Here is a 20,820-nt window from a genome sequence, read left to right as displayed (position 1 = left end):
TGTCAAATTTAACACTCAGCCTTACTACTCCTCCTAAGTATACTATGGATTACCTGTTTTCTGGGTCTCTATGACCATAAGTGAAACCACACTCAAAAAGGTGTTCTTTATGAGTGGGATGCAATGTTTACTGTGCTAAGGAGGCATCTTAGTGTTCTTTAATATTAGAAATAAAATTGTCAGTTTGGGACTTTGATAATTTTCTATCTCATCTTTGCAGTTTCCTAATGCTCTTAGTTAAAAGAACAAAACCAGTCTACTCTCAACAAAAGTTTGGTAACTCTCTCTAAAGCTGACCTAGCTGAATATTGTATCTACACCTGCTGCTTCCATAAACTGTGACTGTGAAATAGGACTACCAATATCAAATAAAGACAAGATAGCATAGCCCCTTTTAAAGAAACAACAAAGACAGTTACGAATGTAGTATAAAGGAGATTTTTAAAAAATCAATGATACCCCTTGTATGCAATAGCATTTACATTCTAATTGGGGAGATCTATATTAAAACAAGCAGCAGAGGGGAAAATATAAGTATTTTTACTGGTCTAGATATCGAGTGCTATGTTTATTTAGATCATTATGAGATGGAGTAATCAGGATAAGATTGGGGAAGGAACTGGTCCTTAAAGGAAGGCCAGGATTCCAGCAAGTAGAGAGGAATAAAAGGATATTATAATCAAAAGCACAGAAGAAGGGACCTAGGAAACTGATTCCTAGGCTGTCGAGTGACAGATCAAACTCATTAATTATACACATAAATGAATGGAGGAAGGTTACACAGCTAGGCAATGACCATCAAACCTAGAATTGGAGTTTCTAGAATTCCAACTCCAAGCTCCGACAGTGGGTATTGACAACTTTGAAGCAAAATATTTATTTGAGGGACTACGAGGAAGAGGTTTAGAGTAAGTTTGTACAGTAATGTACTTAATTTCAAATGAATTTAAGAATTTTCAATCTTTTGTATGGGTGCCGGAATGCTAATACTTAAGTGTGGCTACTAGGTGGTTTCTCTTGATTTTACTTTGTTTTTGCTCGTAAATTTGCTTTATATTGCGCAATGATTGCACAAACGCACTGTTTCAGTGTTCGTATACTGATTTTGCAGACTGTTCAAAGCCACACTGGTGAGGAAGGGCGCTCCAATTTCCTCCCACTTGGGCTTTGGTGGTAACGCACTCGGATGGAAGAGAATTGGCTTTCCGCAGCCACCGTCCGATCCGTAACGTCCGATCCAATCAGGACTCCGCGGGAAGGGGCGGGACTGAGAGGCGCGCGCGGTGCTTCTTGCTGTACGTGTAGTGGTTGCTTTTGCCATGGAGGATTTTTGTGCTAAGTTTGTGTCTCAGAAAATCAGCAAAACCCGGTGGCGACCGCTACCTCCGGGGAGCCTGCAGACCGCGGAGACCTTTGCTACGGGCTCTTGGGACAATGAGGTACCTCCATTCCCGGGCAGGAAGTTTCTGCCTCCTGCGTCTCTCCTGGAACCGCACCGCCGGCGGTCCCCGCGCGAATTCTCTCGCTTTCTAGCTTTCCTCGCCTTTTCGGTCCCCCCGAGTTCGTGTCTCAGGCTCGGTTGTCCGGGACCTCGGCCATCAATGATGTGCCCGAGCCTCGAATCTCGTGTTTTAAACTCTCACCTGACCGTTTGCCCGAGATACTTTTAAAGCAGGGTTGCTTGAAGGCAATATAAATTTTAATTTTCGAGAGTTTGACTTTTATTTCATCTCAAGAGAAAACTTTCTGCTTTACAGGAAAATTATGTTTCGCTGTGGTCTATTGGCGATTTTGGGAACGTTGACTCTGATGGCGGGTTTGAAGGAGAACATCAGTTATTGTGTGATATCAAACACCATGGTGATGTAATGGATTTACAAGTAAGTCTGTGTGATACCGAAAAGCTAACTTTTAAAAAACCTGAGAGTAATTAGGGATCTAAAGGACCGTAAAGTTTCTCTAGTTTCATTCCGGGTTTACAGGAAACTTGAGTTCTCTCTATAGTTATGATTACAAAGCCACTCAATGGCAGAATCAGAACTGAGGAAGGGGATGCAGATTGAGTCTCAGGGGTTTTTTTAAATCCTGATTTGTTTGTTTGATTGATTGATTGATTAGTTGGCCATCTACTATGTGCCAAACATTATTTTGGGAACTTTACATAAGTCTAATATAATTTTCATGGTGTTTGTGAATCAAGTGTTCTGTGTCACTATGTAACAAATACTGTACAAGACATTTTGTATGGTTTTGCTTTTTGAAATCTTTTTTTTTTTTTTTTTGCTTTTTGAATTCTTAAAACAACCCCCTAAGTGGAAATTAGTTCTTCCATTTTGAAGGTGTACCAAGAACGTAACTTGGCCAATGTCTCACAGCCAGTAAATTAGGAGGAATGGAATTACTACGTTTTCAAATCCTGATCTATAGGGCTTCAAAGTCCCCGCATTTTCTTCTATAGAAAGCTGCCTAATTCTGAGAATTGTGATTTTCTAAATCTATTTGGTAGTAGTCCAAAATTAAATCAGTTATAAGTAAAGGAGTTTAGGGGGGAAATTGTTATTTCTTCTTAATGAAAATCCTTTTATTTGAATAGTGGTTTTGACTTACCCATCATCATATTTTATTTGTTTAGCATTTAAAGACTCTTTGCATTTTAAAATTGTTATGCTAATCGCTTCTCGGCCTTTTGGCTAAGATCAAGTGTAAAATTGTTATGCTAGTAATTGAATTAATCAAATGGGCTTCCCCCTTCTCAATATTTCTGAATCAATAACAAGCACGAATTTTCTATTTAGTTTTTTGACCAGGAAAGAATTGTCACGGCTTCATCAACAGGATGTGTCACAGTTTTCCTTCACCACCCTAATAACCAGGTAAAGAATTTTTGCTTGAAAACTGAATTTGTATTTTAATTGTTTTTAGAAAGGCCTAAAGAGTGCTGTATTTAATAATGACACAAATAAGTTTCATGTTCTCAAAATATGGAGCGGGGAGGTATCATATTATCTGTGTTTTAGTAGGTTAAGTCTAGAACCAGGTTTGTGTGAGCTTTTATTGAAATTGGTTATCTCTTAAATTCTGTTAGTTCCGACCTGTTAGTATAGTATTCTGGCAAGTAATTTTCCTCTAATTTTCTCTTTTAGTTGCTATCTGATCTTTCAAAGAGAGAAAGAGCATCTTCTAGCTCAGGTATCGTGAGAACAGGGACAGCTACTTTGGTTCTGTGGATAGAAGCTAGGTTTTAATTAGGGAGGATAGACTATATGAAGACTTGACGTTTTCTCAATGCCTTTCTTGTATATTAAAAATCTGAATGCTGACCCTCAGAGCATAAAGGCAACCCTTTAAAATAGTCCCATGTGTTGGGGCGCCTGGGTGGCTCAATCGGTTAAGTGTCCGACTTCAGCTCAGGTCATGATCTCACGGTTCGTGGGTTCGAGCCCCGCATCGGGTTCTGTGCTGACAGCTCAGAGCCTGGAGCTGCTTCAGATTCTGTGTCTCCCTTTCTCTCTACCCCTCCCCTGCTCATGATCTGTCTCTGTCTCTCAAAAATAAATGTTTAAAAAAAAAAAATAGTCCCATGTGGGGGCTCCTGGGTGGTTCGGTTGGTAAGAGTCCGATGCTTGGTTTCAGCTCAGGTCATGATCTCAGTTTGTGGGTTGGAGCCCTGTGTTGGACTCCTACTGACAGCGTGGACCCTGCTTGGGATTCCCTCTTTCTTTCTCTCTCTCTTTCTCTCTCTCTTTCTCTCTTCCCCTCTGCCGCTTGCCCTCTCTGTCTCTCTCTAAAAATAAACTTTAAAATAAATAAATAAGAAATACAATAGCCCCATATCTAGTAACAGTTGTAAGTTGCTGGAAGAGAGTGTTTAAGTTTTCAGATTAATAAAGGTTATTTTCCAATTAGGCATGCTTAGTAAATATAAGACTCGGATCTTTTTAAGTGGTTTTCTTAATGAGGTCACTTAGAAAATGTTATAGAGATTTATTTCTCAGATGTAGGTCAGTTCACTTAAGAATTTAGAGTTGTTTCAAACAGATAACTGTTTGGGGTGTCTGGCTGACTCAGTGAGCATGCGACTCTTGGCCTTGGCGTGTAGGTTTGAGCCCCATATTAGGCATAGAGATTTCTTTAAAAAATAAAATCTTTAATAAAAAAATTACAGAACTAAAAACCATTTCTTAAATTTGAGATATTTGAAATACCGTTAAACCTTGCTTTGTGAGCATAATTCATTCCAGAAACATACTTGTAATCTAAAGCACTTGTAAATCAAAGCAGATTTCCCTATAAGAAATAATGGAAACACAGATGGTTCATTCCACAATCCAAAAATACTCATGTAAAACTGATTACAGTATTGTAATGTAATACAAAAAAGAAAGCAAATACAAATATAAAGAAAAATAATCCAATTAACATGCACTTACCTTTGAAAACCATCGTGGCTGGTGTGAGGGAGACGAGAGAGGAGGGTTATTGTGTAGGACTCTCAACTCACACTATCACTAACAGAATCACTGTTATCTCTTGGCTCAATGGAATCTTTTTCTTTTTGTGCAACTTTAACAAGGAACCTATCCAATGACCTAGAATGAAGCAAAGGATTCCTAAGCTTACTCTTGGATGGAAAAGCAGAGGACTGTCCATAGGTGCTTTGCTGTGACAAAAAATACACTAGTGCTGGTTGTGGGCACCTTCTAGCATTCTGAAAAATCACTGACCTCTGCCAAACACCATGGCCTGAACCAAACATTTGAGCAGGGGAGACTATTGCCCACAGTCCTGCTGCGAGACAGAGAGAGAGAGAGAGAGAGAGAGAGAGAGAGAGAGCCATTGGCTTAGTTGTGATCCTGGGACGTTCGACATCACGTACTGCTCATATTGCAAGACATCACTCGTTTATCAAGTTAAAATTTATTTGAAATGTGTGCTTGTTTTGTGGAATGCCTGCAGAACAAGTTGCTCATAATCCACGGTTTTACTGTATTATTGAGTAGCATTCTTTTTTAATCTAACCCAGTGTATACAGAGCTCTGATGAAAGTAGTTTCTGGGCTTTACTACTCAGAAACACAACAGAAAAAGGAGGAAGTTATTCTTTTTCTTGAAGGGTGTGTGGGAAACAGAATTTTAGAATAGTCTTTATTCAGGGAAGAGTGCTAGTTTTTCGGGCTTTGCTTTGATTGATCGTATTCTCTCTTCTGACACGTAGACTCTGTCAGTCAGCCAGCAGTGGACCACAGCTCACTACCACACAGGTCCGGGCAGTCCTTCCCGTAGCAACGCACCGTGCACGGGTGTTGTGTGCGACAACCCAGAAATTGTCACGGTTGGAGAAGATGGGCGAATAAATCTCTTCAGAGCTGATCACAAGGAGGCTGTGAGAACCATAGGTAAGAAAGATCCTATTTCTATTGTCATCTCATGGTACATTAAGCAACACCATGTGTTGAATAAACACCATGCTAAGAGTTTGAAGGACGTAAAAATATACAAAGTAGGAGATGTACTTTACAAGACGATAATGTTGATAAGGGATGTATGAATGAGTGACTACAAAGGATAAAGAAACTTTTAGTTTTTCTTTTTGGCTGGCTGGAGGGGACTATCAAGTAATGAATTGAGGAGCACGTGGCAATTAATTTAAACTAGATTCTAAGCCATAAATAATACTGAAAGATGGCACACCAAAGACAATAATGTGGGGACAGGATAATTCCATTGAAAGAATGACAAAAACTGTAGTTTAGCCCAACTTTAAATACTGTTGGAGAGGTGACAGATAAAGCAAAAAACGTGACTTGGGGCCGAGCCGTAAAGTCTAATGCGCAGCTGCAGAGGTTACATTTTGTTAAGTAGACAACTAGAGAGCCATTGAGACTTTTTCTTTTTTAATGTTTATTTTTGAGAGAGACAGAGCATGAGCAGGGGAGGGCAGACAGAGAGGGAGACACAGAATCCTAAGCAGGCTCCAGGCTCTGAGCTGTCAGCACAGAGCCCAACGTGGGGCTTGAACTCACGAACTGTGAGATCATGACTTGAGCTGAAGTCAGAAGCCTAACTGACTGAGCCACCCAGGTACCTTGCCCTTGAGTCTTTGAGCAAGAGGGTGTTATACTCCCTGTCATGTTTTAGAAGGATTATTCTAGTAGAGTAGTTCTCAACTATGTTTCACACAGACTCGTCTGACGAGTGTTTCAACAGCCCACCACCCTAGACCTCCTGAATCAGACAGAGCCTCTGTGGATTAAGTCCTGAGGTATACTTATTTAACTGTTAAGGATCATTGCCTGGAGTTTGGAGAGTGTCATAAAACAAAAATCTGTAAGTATATGCTAAATTGTGTGATATAAACTTAAACACTAGGAAATGGAGAAGGACCAGTATACCAGTCTGGACGGACTTCATGGAGAAGAGAGGCAAAAGATGAATTGATTTTTTTTTTTAAGACTTTATTTTTAAGTAACCTCTACACCTAACATGGGGCTCAAACCACAACCTTGAGATCAAGAGTCGCATGCTCCGCCAACTGAGCCAGCCAGGTCCCCGTAAAGATGAATAGATTTGAGATGAGTCTGCCGGATGATACAAGTTCAGAATGAGCTCTATAGGAAGCACTAAGGTTTGGAGGTGGTGGGTTAAGCACTAGTGGAAGGCATAAAGTTGGATATAGAGGAACTTGAACATCTATCTTAGCAATGGAGAGTAACAACCTTAAAAGGAATAGACAAATGTGCCAAAACTCAGCCCTTTATTTTGAAAACAGATATTCTATGAGTGATATCATTTTTCTGTCAAAGGAGAGTCCATTTTAATGAATATATTACTGTGCATTTTTCTATAGAAATTAAATTTGTAACACTTCAGTTAATAGAAGGAGTTTTAAATTTTCCTGGAAAGGGGCGCCTGGGTGGCTCAGTCGGTTGAGCAGCCGGCTTCGGCTCAGGTCAGATCTCACGTTTGTGGGTTCGAGCCCCGCATCAGGCTCTGTGCAGACAGCAAGCTCAGAGCCTGGAGCCTGCTTCAGATTCTGTGTCTCCCTCTCTCTGCCCCTCCCCCTCTCATGCTCTATCTCTCTCTGTACCCAAAATAAATAAAACATTAAAAAAAAAATTTTTTCCTGGAAAAACAGGACCAATTAACAGATGCTACTGTTTTGTTAATTTGTAGACAATGCAGATAGCAGTACGCTCCATGCTGTGACCTTCCTTCGAACTCCTGAGATTCTTACAGTAAATTCAATTGGGCAATTAAAAATATGGGATTTCAGAAAACAAGGAAATGAGCCTTCTCAGATACTATCACTGTAAGTTTTCATTTGTAATTTCGGTAGTATAATACAAAGTTAGTGTTTGACTGTTTCTAGCAACTGACTTTAAATTGTTTTTAATGTTTACTTATTTTTGAGGTAGAGAGACAGAGCACGGGCAGGGGAGGGGTAGAGAGAGGGGAACAAAATCTGAGGCAGGCTCCAGGCTCCGAGCTGTCAGCACAGAGCCCAACATGGGCCCAAACTCACAAACTGCAACATCATGACCTGAGCTGAAGTCAGACACTTAACCAGCTGAGCCACCCAAGTGCCCCAGAGCAACTGACTTTAAACCATATTGTATTTAATTGCATTTGAAGAGAATGATCCCTGATTAAATTTAATAAAGCAAGTATAATTTGATGGGCTTGGGACTCCTGTGCTACATTTAGTAAATATTTGTTGTATTGATTCAGAAGTTTATATTATTGAATGGAGATTTTATTTTTGCTCAACAATCGATGCTATGATAGTAGCTATAAAAAAACTACAATCCAAGATTTTTTTTTCTGAGCAAAAATCCCCTATGTGTACAATTTTCTCAATAGAATATAGAATGTGTTGGGGCACCTGGGTGGCTCAGTCGGTTAAGCATCTGACTTTGGCTCGGGTCATGATCTTGCGGTTCATGAGTTTGAGCCCTGCATAGGGCTCAGTGCTGACAGCTCAGAGCCTGGAGCCTGTTTCAGATTCTAGGTCTTCCCTCTCGCTCTGCCCCTCCCCCACTCACTTTCTGTCTCTGTCTCAAAAATAAATAAACATTGAAAAAAACAGGTATTTAAGAGATTCTTAAACACAGAGAACAAACAGGGTTGATGGGGGCGGAGGGAAATGTGGGTGATGGGCATTGAAGAGGACACTTGTTGGGAGGAGCACCGGGTGTTATATGTACGTGATGAACCACGGGAATCTACCCCCAAAACCAAGAGCACACTGCACACACTGTATGTTAGCCAATTTGGCAATAAATTATACTTAAAAAGTCTGAAAAAAATAAAATGAAATTTTTATTTAAAATTAAAAGAGAATATAGAATGTGTCAAACTGAGTAAGTAATTGTATAAACAAAATATTAGGTAGAAGTAAGGGCCTGCTGTTTAGTTGATACATAATGTTTTTAAAATGCCAAGAAATGGAAATATGTTTGCACATCTTACCATCAGATAATCTTGCTCCTTATGTCTCCAGATTGTGGAGAGGATGAATAAGTTTGGTCTTTAATTCCCTCCCCGAGTTCTAATATTTGAAAACATATTTAACGTAGTCAATATTTTGACATGAATTAAGTTCAACCAGTAGCTCAGGCCACAGAGTTATCATTTAGTTACTAGAGGGAAACATGTTTTATGGATTATGCAAAGATAAGTTCTACTTGACACCATGTTTGATGTCATTGTCTCTCCCACAAAAGGACTGGTGACCGAGTGCCCCTCCACTGTGTTGATAGACATCCCAACCAGCAACATGTGGTAGCTACCGGTGGCCAGGATGGAATGCTGAGTATTTGGGATGTTCGACAAGGTACTATGCCTGTGTCTCTGCTGAAGGCTCATGAAGCTGAAAGTAAGTGCTGCCGAGATGCGGGAGGTTCTGTTGGGCGCTGATACAGCGTGTCGGAAGCAGCTTTCTGTAATGATACATATGGATCATTTCATGTTGTAGCTTTCGCCTGTATTGTGTAAGTGTATAATAATCCCTTTTCATTTGACATTTAGGTCCTTCAACAGATGTTTCATTATTATATCCAAAACCACAGTGATTATACTTACATGTTCATCTTTATGCCCTTATTTTCTTCGGAGAATTCTTTAGAGGTAGAATTGATGACCCAGAACGTTTGCATAATTTTAAAGCTGTAATACATGTTATCAAACTGTTACACATAAAAATAATACCAGTTTATTTGCAGGCTGTCGTTATTAATATTTGCTAATCTGTGTGTTCTTCAATTTATTGTTGTAGTACCTTTTTTGTTTTTTACCAAGAGCAGTAGATAAAAGGTCTTGTCTTTTTTTGTTGTTGTTGTTCTTGTTTTGATTTTGTTGGGGATTTTTTCACTGGATAGAAATTTTTCATTTATCACCATCTTTGGTATCTTGACTACGTTGTAGTTTTAAGTTCTGACTTAAAAGAAGTTTATACTAAGCCCTGCTTGAATGAAAGTACAAAAGAACAAACACACCAGTATTCCAACTTCGCAGTTTGAGTATCACATTATTACCTTGGAAAGATAAATGACTTTTAAGATTATATTTAAGAAGCAAATAAAAGGATAGAATTATTTTTGTCTCTTCTAATTATAACCATGTCCAGGAATAAAAGGAAATAGGGTATATCCTTACAGAACCTGCTGTTGACTAAGCCACGGGTAGTAGAGTTACAGACTTTCAGATCTCCTCTTCGAGCCCCCTTGTTAACTGCCAGCCTGCATTGCTGAGCAGTACACACAAATGTAGCAGATTGTGATGTATCGTTTTGATTCATCCCAACTCTTGCCTGGAAATATGATGTTTTAGTATAGAAGTTTGCTTTCTGTTTTGAAAATAAATACTTAAGAGTCTAGGTTTGGACAGTCTGCTTCTGGCTCCACAGGTGGTTTTGTTTCACTTTGTTTTAATGAAACAGTATGAATATATTTTACATAGGGATTTCCCCAGAACGTGTTCTCCTCAAGAAGGTGAGCTTTTTATGTTTTGTGGCATGATGCTTAATTGTGGTAACTGTCAGAATGAAAAGTGCCAGGTTGCAAGCATGTGCCTTAGAATACTTTATACGTTATACCCTGGGCACCTTCTATCCTACCTCTTGCAGCTTCTAATCCAGAGTCACAGGACTCTCGTTCAGATTACCTGTTGTATCTGCATGCTGCAGATCATTTCCCAAGGCGTCCTAGCCAGTCATTCACTCACATTGTCTGTTGACACAGGAGGTTCCCTGAGGAGTCGTAAATCTCAAATTGGCTTCTTAATAGTCCTCCATCTGAAGCTGAGTCCAGATTCTGGGAACACGTCTAGGTTTTAATTTACTAGGAGCTAGTTGCTATTTCTGTGATATATACCAGAAGTATCCAGAATCCTGACATGAAACAAAGTTGAAATTCATTTGTATATTATTTTTATGGTCTTCTCTCTCAGTTTTTCCAATTATATGACCTTCATATGTTAATGACACAGGAATTAAAAATAAGAGAACTTACAATTTAAAAAATATTTTTAGAATTATCCCATTGTCATACTTTTCCATAGAAAGATGTAATAGGTTGGGGCACCTGGGTGACTCATGATTATAGCTCAGGTCGGTCGTGATCTTAAGGTTTGTAGGATCAAGACCCGCATTGGCCTCTGTACTGACAGTGAGGAGCCTGCTTGGGATCCTCTCTCTTCCTTACTCTCTGCCCCTCCCTGACATGTGTGTGTGTGGGCACTCTCTCTCTCAAAATAAATAAACATTAAAAAAATGTAATAGGTCAAGTTGTTAGCATTTATTTCATTCATTTCCTGGCCCAATACACAAGTAGATTTACTTGGCTTCTTTATCCTATCTATGTATGTGTTACAGCCATTTGGAGGATTATATTGGTCTTTTCTTTAATTCTGAAGTCTCTGATTTTTATCACAGACCTGGGGGTTGAAGGTATGTGTGGAGTTAATGGAAGATGATCCATAGAGACAGGGTTTTAAAGATTGTTCAGCTAATTTGCACAGGAATTAATTTCTTGTTTCTTATTTTTTTTAGTGTGGGAAGTTCACTTTCACCCGTCCAACCCAGATCATCTATTTACTTGTTCTGAAGATGGATCCCTCTGGCACTGGGATGCCTCCACAGATGTACCTGAAAAATCCTCACTGTTTAATCAAGGTAAAGCGTTTAATGAAGAGTCTCGTGGGTAGCTTTGCTGTAGTTTTAAATACCATATTAGACATTCTCAGATTTTTATTTTTATTTTTTTTTAAATGTTGTATTTATTTTTGATACAGAGAGAGACAGAGCATGAGAGGGGGAGGAGCAGAGAGGGGAGACACAGAACTGGAAGCAGGCTCCAGGCTCTGAGCCAGCTGTCAGCACAGAGCCCGATGCAGGGCTCGAACCCACGAATGTGAGATCTGACCTGAGCCGAAATCGGAGGCTTAACCGATGGAGCCACCCAGGCGCCCCAGTTTCTCAGATTTTTAACATTAAAGGATGGCAGAATGTTTCTATTCTTCTGCCTCAGGGTAAATTCCAGTATCAGGGCTTGAAATCTGTCAGCTGCTTACTGCTGTACTGCTGGTGACTACACATGCCGTAAGCTGGCTGACTTCACATAGCCGGGGTCTTCGTGCTACATTCCTGACTCTTTCCATTAAAGAATCAACAGAAAGATGGTCAAAATCTGCTTTGCTTAAAGACTTCAAATCTGATATCCATATTGTGCCATGGAAATTTGAATAGTTAATATCACTGTGATAAAAAATGGTGATGTGTGACGGGGCGCCTGGGTGGCTCAGTCGTCCCACTTTGACTCAGGTCATGATCTCACAGCTTGTGAGTTCGAGCCCCAAGTCGGGCTCTGTGCTGACAGCTCAGAGCCTGGAGCCTACTTCAGATTCTGTGTCTCCCTCATTCTCTCTGCCCTTCCTGGATTGTGCTCTTGTCTCTCTCAAAAATAAATAAACATTAAAAAATTTAAAAAATATATCATGTTTGCTAATGTAAAATTAGTCTTGAAAACTGTTTTTCCCTTCTCTTTTTTTTTTCTTGCAGGAGTAAGAAGTAGTACTTTTTTGTCTCACAGCATTAGTAATCAGGCTAATGTTCACCAGTCTCTCATAAGCTCCTGGCTCAGCACTGATCCTGCAAAAGACCGTATTGAAATCACAAGCTTGCTTCCCAGCAGGACTTTATCTGTAAACAGTTTGGATGTTTTAGGTCCTTGTCTTGTTTGTGGAACTGATGCAGAAGCAATTTATGTGACCAGACAACTTTTTTCATGAAAATACTGTCGTTCTAGATTTCAGGTAAAGTATATATATAGTTAGCCTTTTGAATTGTAACTTCTATGTACATTTTTATTTTTGGAAAATGTGAAATTGGCAGAGGAAGCATCTCTCACTATTGTTAATGTTCATGACCAGTGTTGGCTTTTGTCATTTGAATATTCCCCGGATAGTCGCAGAGTCTGATAGACGACTGGTGGGAACATGTAGAAGAAGCTTAGAGGGATCCTTTTGCTGATGTAGACACTGCCTTCAAACAGGCTATTCTGGACAGCTTGTGGACCCAGTTCTTTTTGATGTGGGACTTCATATTCTCAGACCGCCATCAGGTTCCTGTCCTTTTTATCTATGGTGTGAGGGGTATCTTCGCTGGTGGCATTAGCCAGTGTTAATATTCATCCTTTAGATCGTAGATATCTTCTTCAGACCTTCCACCTTTTCTTTCCTTAATAAGTTTAATAAACTTCTTCATAAAGGATTGAGTAGAACAAAAATGACAGGTTTTTTTTTTTTTGCAGTGTTCACATTTTTTTAAGGGAAAAGGTTTTGACAGGTTACAGTAGGTTTGACAGAACTCTATCAACTGCTTTGACCCAACTTTATTTTTCTTGAAAAAGTACATTTTTCCTAAGAATTTTTAACTTTTGTTTAGTTTTACAACATAGTTCAAAATTGCCAAACTGGACATTGTACAATAAAATAGAATTTGACATTTATAAGTGATCTGACTTCCAAACAGAAATTTGAAGATCACACGTATAAGACTGTCGTGATAAGAGGATGATGTGACATGTGTATAATGATGTGATAAGAGTAAAGAATTCGATGTCTTTTTCCCTTATCTACAGTGCTAACGATGACCTAGATGACCTAACTAGTGTTTTCTTTTGTTTGTTTTTGAATAGAGTTGACAAAATGTTACATTAGTTTCAGGTTAATGTGTATCGCCTAAAGACAATTTTGTAACATTGTCTTTCCAAAGTTTGTTAGATTAAATGTGTTTTGAACATTAAGACCTTAATGACAAATCACTGCTATTAAGCTATTGAAGCATGTATTCATTTACTTTATAATTCCAGTGGTAATAATTATGGTAAAGTTTTATTTTTCTGTCCTAATAAATATTTACAATTTTTTAATGCCACTGTACCTCAGGGTTTTTTGATTTGGGGTTTTTTTTGTCAACATTTTAAAATGGAATACATATATGTAATCTGCTTTTTAATATATATTTGGCTCAAAAATATTTGATAAAATTAGTAACTTGAGTTCCAAAGAATCATAAAAGAAAATGTTGCCATAGGAATTTTTAATCTGTTTATAGTTTTATTGCTGAGACTAATTTTTAAGACATTCTGTTATTATAGAAGTAATTCATTACAGGGGAAAAAAGGCAAAAGAACATTGTATAAGTACTTAGAATGTCAGAGACAATTCATAGTCTTTTCATTCCCTTTTCTATCCATCAATGTGTATATAATTTGTTAAAAATGAAATATATCATGTTATATTTATGGATATACATTCCCCAGCAGTAATCACCTGGTTTCCATAATAAAAACAGAGCTATTAATTTTCCTTTGACTTATTTCCCTTTATGTAAATACCTTGCTGCGGCCCAAATTTCAGTGTCCCTTTCTTTGCCCTCCAGGCATTCTCTCATTCCATCCAGCAGGCTACCCATGCTCTGAGTGGGCCCTGAGTTGATCTCCCTCCTAGGAGACTGGCTCCTGGGTCCAGTTTTCTTTTCTTTTTTTTCTTTTTTTTAATCTTTATTTTTAGAGAGAGAGAGAGACAAAGTGAGCAGGGGAGGGGCAGAGAGAGAGAGGGAGACACAGAATCTGAAACAGGCTCCAGGCTCTGAGATGTCAGCACAGAGCCTAATGTGGGGCTCGAACCCACAGACCGTGAAATCATGACCTGAGCTGAAGTCAGATGCTTAATTGACTGAGCCACCCAGACACCCTAAGGTCCACATTTTTCATGCACAGTGAGTGGCAAGCTTGCTGTGCTTTTGCTTTCCTCTGCATTATAGGCTGCTGAAAAGTTGGAAGGATTCGTATTTGTTGCCAGCACCATTCTCCATTTCCAGCAGCGATATAAACAATATCTCATGATTGTTACAGTAAATAAATGCTAGAGGGAGCCAGATGTATAGGCTTTGAATACTAGCTTGGGCCGGTTGAAGCCTTGCTTTAAGAGTATTTGTAACCATGAGTAAATGAAAGTACATTTATTTGAACAGTGATACACTTCCTGGCAACTGAGGAGTTCTGCCAGACATAATAAGAAATATAAGCTTTATGTAGTATAAATAAAACCCTAATTTATAAATTTGTTGTCACTGCCCGTATTCCGGAAATTTTCAAATGGTTTTTTTTGAGGGCTGCAGGATCTCAGAGGTGGAAGGTACCTTGGAGAGCGTCTCTAACCTAAATCTAATCATCACTTCCAGAGCATTCCCAACAAATTATCATCATCCAGCCTGCACTTGACAATCTACTATAATAAAGTTTCCCATTTCCCAGTGCAGCCTCTCCTCACTTGGACAGCTCTTACTGATGTTGCATTATGATTGGGTTTTAGTGTATGAGTGGAATCTAAAACAATCATGTATAAAAAACATAGAATCATGTTGTTGTGGGTTAATGAAATGATCATGTTATCCTTCTGTGAGATAGCCAATCACCAATCAATTTACTGAATCTGCTTTATGTTGGGGTGCTTTACTATGAGGTTTCACTAAATAAATTAATTTTCATATCCTCAACTGAAACTTGCTTTCATTTGTCTTCCTCAGGAGCCACAAAAAATGTAATCCTTCACCATATATTCCGATATCCAAAACTCTATATCCTAGCTTCTTGGGTAAACTGTTTAAATCCCTTCAATGGTTCCTAATGGGCAAAGCATTTCTTCCCAACGTTTCTCGTCCTTGGTTAAATCCTAACCCTTCCAAACTCTTTTTAGATGTCATATTCTCAAGAAGGCCTTCCCTGGCCTCTGCCAATCTGGGCTAAGTTCTACTCTGCTTCAGAAGCCTGTGCTGTGCTTGCAGCTGTATCATGCAGCCTGTCTGCCAGACCGCATGCTCAAGAACGGCCCGTGGGGGCGCCTGGGTGGCTCAGTTGGTTAAGCGTCCAGCTTCAGCTCAGGTTATGATCTCGCAGTTCGTGGGTTCAAGCCCCATGTCAGGCTCTGTGCTGACAGCTAGCTCAGAGCTTGGAGCCTGCTTCAGATTCTGTGTCTCCCTCTCTCTCTGACCCTCCCCTGCTCACGCTGTCTCTCTCTGTCTCTCAAAAATAAATAAAAAACATTAAAAAAAAAAAAAGACCTGTGAAAGCTTAAAAAAAAAACAAACAGGGCCCGTGTCTTAGTGTCCTATTAACAGTGCTTAATACAATGTCTGATCCTTGGTAAACACTGAATCAGTGCAGACTGAGCTGAACTAACCCCACAGTCTTGTTTTCCCTTGAAAAAAATACTCCCAGTTACCAAAGACCATCATTAAAGTGTGACTTGCAAAATGAACACTTTCCCAGGTGATGTCTGCCTCAGAGTACGCTAGAAATACTAAGCGGCGCCTGGGTGGCTCAGTCGGTTAAGCATCCAGCTTCAGCTCAGGTCATGATCTCATAGTTTGTGGGTTCAAGCCCCACGTCAGGCTCTTTGCTGACAGCTAGCTCAGACCCTAGAGCCCGCTTCAGATTCTGTACCTCCCTCTCTCTCTCACCCTCCCTCTGTCTCTCAAAAATAAAAACATCCAAAAAAAATTTTTTTTTAATTTTAAATCCTGGTTCCTGGTACAATATTCCTTTGTAATGCTATCTCCACAATCTGACATTTGTTCAATTAGCTGACTAGTTGAACTTAAACCTTTAGCCTTTTTTACACCTGTGTATTATACTATGCTTCCCCTATTCTTTAGTTAATATAGATGATTTTCATCCTCACTAGAGGTCAATCCCTGTTCTACAAAGACAAATCGTATTTCCATGGAGGAAAGAACAATCTCTTGAATGTTTTCAACAGAAGCTGATGATTTTCAGAATTGCCCATCATGTTCTACAGTCTCTCCCCATTGGTGAAGAGAGGACAAATGTACTGAAGTGCTTAAGCCCACTCCTTGAGCCCTCCCAATTATCAGTGACACGGGAATCGTTGGTATTTGGCTATAGTTACTTAAATCTTTGCAAGCCAACTTCATTTCTGCCCCATTTATTTATCTTGTTCACAAAGCTGCTATGGGGAAACCGCTTTCCCATCAAAAATGTTGCAAAGTTTAAAAATTCCCTGTCCTTTGTGAGTAACACTTATATTTCATAGTATTGTGGAAACATGCTTTTAGTAATCCATTCTAGAATCTTGTCCATAAAGAATACCAAGTTCATTAGTGTATAGTTCATATCAAGGCTTCATTTAAGCTTATGGTAACAATAGGATGGACACCAGCTCGGACTGTTTACATGGTCTGAAGCAGTAGCAATGCTCTAGTTTTTTGGGGTTTTTTTTAATTTTTTTGTTTTTATTTATTTTTGAGAGAGAGAGAGAGAGAGAGAGAGAGAGAGCGCGTGAGCAGGGGAGGGTCAGAGAGATTGGGAGACACAGAATCTGAAGACAGGCTCCAGGCTCTGAGCTAGCTGTCAGCACAAATCCGACACAGGACTGGAACCCACGAACTGTGAGATCATGACCTGAGCCGAAGTCAGACGCTTAACCGACTGAGCCACCCAGGTGCCCCCGCAATGCTCTAGTTAAAAATAAGAATCCTGGGGATATTTGGAGATATTCAATCTATTTCATTAGCATCTTCTGGATCACCATGTTAAGTGGCAATGTTACAAAACTAACAGCTAAAGACAAGGATGCAGAGAAACAGGAGCCCTCTTGCACTGTTGGTGGGAAAGCAAACTGGTACAGCCACTCTGGAAAACAGTGTGGAGGTTCCTCAAAAAATTAAAAATAAAACTCCCCTATGACCCAGCAATAGCACTACTAGGGATTTCCCCAAGGGATACAGGAGTGCTGATGCATAGGGGCACATGTACCCCAATGTTTATAGCAGTGATTTCAACAATAGCCAAATTATGGAAAGAGCCTAAATGCCCATCAACTGACGAATGGATAAAGAAGATGTGGTTTTGGGGCACCTGGGTGGCTCAGTGGGTTAAGCCTCCGACTTCAGCTCAGGTCATGATCTCACAGTTTGTGGGTTCGAGCCCCTCATCAGGCTCTGTGCTGACAGCTCAGAGCCTGGAGCCTGCTTCTGATTGTGTCTCTCTCTGTCTCAAAAATAAATAAAACATTAAAAAAATTTTTTTTAAAAAGATGTGGTTTGAGCAACAGCAACGCAAGATGGCAGCCACCATGGGCTCAGGAGTAAAAGTCCCTCACAATTTTCAACTGTTGGAAGAACTGGAAGAAGGCCATAAAGGAGTAGGCACAGTTAGCTGGGGTCTAGAAGATGAAAAAGACATGTCCCTTTCTAGATGGACAGGGATGATAATTGGGCCTCCAAGAACAATTTATGAAAACCGAATATACAGCCTTAAAATAGAATGTGGACCTAAATACCCAGAAGCACCCCCCTTCGTAAGATTTGTAACAAAAACTAATATGAATGGAGTTAATAGTTCTAACAGAGTGGTGGACCCAAAAGCCACATCCTTGCTAGCAAAATGGCAGAACTCGTAAAGCATCAAGGTCATCCTGCAAGAGTTCCAGCGCCTAATGATGTCTAAAGAAAACATGAAAGTCCCTCAGCCGCCCGAAGGACAGTGTTACAGCAATTAATCAAAAAGAAAAACCACAGGCCCTTCCCCTCCCCACCCCCATTCGATTTAAGCAGTCCTAATTTTCCACAGTAGTAAATTTTCTAGATACATCTTGTAGACCTCAAAGTACTGGAAAGGAAGCTCCCATTTGAAGGGAATTTATCTTAAGATACTGTAAATGATACTAATTTTTTGTCCATTTAAAATGTATAAGTTGTGCTATATATAAAAAAATGTGGTTTATATATACAGTGGAATACTACTCGGCAATAAGAATGGAATCCTGCCATTTGCAGCAACGTGGATGGAACCAGAAGGTATGCTGAGTGAAATAAGTCAGTCTGAGAAGGACAGATGTGTTTTCATTCATATGTGGATCTTGAGAAACTTAAGACCATGGGGTAAGGGAGGAGGTAAAAATAGTTACAAACAGTGAGGGAAGGAGGCAAACCATAAGAGACTTAAATACAGAGAACAAACAGGGTGGATAGGGAGTGGGGGAGGGGAAAATGGGTGCCGGGCATTGAGGAGGGCACTTGTTGGGATGAGCTCTGGGTGTTGTATGTAAGCTAATTTGACAATTAACTATATTCATAAAAAACCAACAGCTAGACTGCTATCATCTTAGCATCATCCAGCATTTCTCTGTTTTAGGTGTAAAAGGAGGGAGAAAGCCAGAGGGTGGGGGTGAGAAGGGAAAAGAAGAATGACGAAAATATAGCTGATCAGGTAAAAATTTTTAATTAAAAATAAACTAATGTTTGGGACTCCTGGGTGGCTCAATCAGTTGTCTGACTTCACCTCAGGTCATGATCTCATGGTTTGTGGGTTCAAGCCCTATGTCAGGCTCTCTGCTGTCAGTGCAGAGCCTGCTTCAGATCCTCTGTACCCCTCTCTTTCTCTCTCTGCCCCTCCCCTGCTTGCACTATCTCAAAAATAAACATTTAAAAAATTATAAAAAATAAAAAAGATAAACTAATGTTCAGTTCCAGAGTGTCATAAGTAGATTTGGGGGGACAGTAGTTGATGACAGACTAGCCTAACACATCACACTAGCCATCAGAAATGCATTAGCATTCAAGCTGTCAGCACAGAGCCTGGAGCCTGCTTCACATTCTGTGTCTCCCTCTCTTTCTGCCCACCCCCCCCCAACTGAATAAATGTTAAAAAAAAATCCATTACCTGTCAAACAATTTTTGTGCAGGCCACAGACCTAAGAAGCTAAACTGTAACTAATACTAGACTGTAAAATAATAGCTGCAACTCTTAAGGACACAGATTTTACCCCTACATAGTACAGAATGCACTTAAATTTTAAAATTTCTTAGTGAGAGATGTCCTACAAGCAATGATCCTCCAGCAGCAACAAGCACACCTAGAACCCAGATTTTATTTCCAATACTCTCCAATGAAAGGAGCAATGACTCCTTGGAGGGACAGAAATCTAGAAGGTAGCTTGAAACATCTGTACTGTCAAAAAGTAAGGAAGTTCTGGGGCACCTGCATGGCTCAGTCAGATTGAGTGTCAAATTCTTGCTTTCTGCTCAGTCATGATCTCAGAGTTGTGGGATCTAGCCCTGAGTTGGGGTCTATGCTGATCGAGGAGCCTGCTTAGGATTCTCTCTCCTCTGTCTGCCACTCTGCTGCTCATGGTCTGTCTCTCTCAAAATAGATAAACATTTTTTTTAAAGTAAGGAAGTTATTTGAAAAGCAATTTTAAAAGCCTGTAATGATGGTGGGGGGGAGGGTATGTCAAAGGGATATAGAAGCCAATTCAAGTGGAAGAACTCCCAATAGCCAGAGCCGGATAAACTATAAAGCAAGTATTCAGGACTCCACATTGACAGGAATGTTTAAAAAAAAATAAGTGGAGAAGAAACCACTCTTCTGTTAAGAATTCAAACTAATGTATGTGGGTTCTCTGTGGGGAAAGAAGTAGAATGCAATTCTCCATCCCTTGAGTCTACATAGCTCATAGTCTACAGCCTTCCTGGAAGACTTGAGTTTCTGGGAGGGCTTATGTCCTTAAGGCCACATTGCTCTTTAGACTTCTTCCATGTTTGCTGCTCCTGATCCTGCAATCATTCAAGCATGAAAATTGGCCCCTATCTCTGTTGATAAAAACAAAATGAAACCCCAAATCCCCATTCCCATGAAGCACTGAAAAGTCCAGGAGGCTGAAGCTGGACCCAGGTTTTCCATCACAATACAAAGCCCTTCAAATGAAAGGTAGGTATTGCCAGAGACACGCCTTAGTAAGCACTTCTCTGCTTTTTCACCTACATCCCTCCACTTTTCTCATCTTGTGGATTGCTTCTTTCCTAATCATTCCTTCTCTTCTTTCCCAGCTCTTCTCTCCCCACTACTTCACTGGAAATAAACCTCCTAGTCCCTGATGGAGTAATTCACAGAGCCCCTTGAATTATCTAGGAAACTTCCCCCAAAACAGTAGTTGATGGAGATACTTGATTTTAGGCTCAGAATTGAAGAGCTTCTGGACACCTGGGTGGCCCCGTCAGTTAAGCATCGTGATCTCACAGTTTGTGGGTTCAGGTCCTGTGTTGCACTCTGCCATGAGAGTTCACTGCTCAGAGCCGGGGATCTGCTTTGGATTCTGTTTTTCCCTCTCTCTGCCTCTTCCCTGCTTGCATGGGTGCGCTCTCTCTCTCAAAATTCAACATTAAAAAAAAAATTTGAAAAGCTTAAGTGAAGAAGTTCCTTGGATGAATGACAGATGACAAGATTTGGGAGGTAGTATG

At 39.9% G+C, this 20,820-nt stretch overlaps 1 protein-coding gene and 1 pseudogene across 1 annotated transcript; both read left to right on the top strand.

The window, feature by feature from the left end:
• The first annotated feature begins 1,191 nt into the window (after positions 1–1,191).
• Positions 1,192–13,452, top strand: NUP43 (nucleoporin 43). Its single transcript, XM_029943920.1, has 8 exons — positions 1,192–1,439; positions 1,758–1,880; positions 2,796–2,873; positions 5,215–5,395; positions 7,173–7,308; positions 8,723–8,874; positions 11,047–11,169; positions 12,055–13,452. The coding sequence occupies exons 1-8, from the start codon at positions 1,320–1,322 to the stop codon at positions 12,282–12,284; spliced, it is 1,143 nt and encodes a 380-aa protein (XP_029799780.1). The 5' UTR covers positions 1,192–1,319; the 3' UTR covers positions 12,285–13,452.
• Positions 13,453–17,642: 4,190 nt separating this feature from the next.
• On the top strand, positions 17,643–18,080 carry LOC115296549 (annotated as a pseudogene).
• The last annotated feature ends 2,740 nt before the right edge of the window (positions 18,081–20,820 follow it).

Source organism: Suricata suricatta, chromosome 7 (assembly GCF_006229205.1).
Source record: "Suricata suricatta isolate VVHF042 chromosome 7, meerkat_22Aug2017_6uvM2_HiC, whole genome shotgun sequence".
NCBI lineage: Eukaryota > Metazoa > Chordata > Mammalia > Carnivora > Herpestidae > Suricata > Suricata suricatta.
This window is presented reverse-complemented; position numbering and strand designations above follow the sequence as displayed.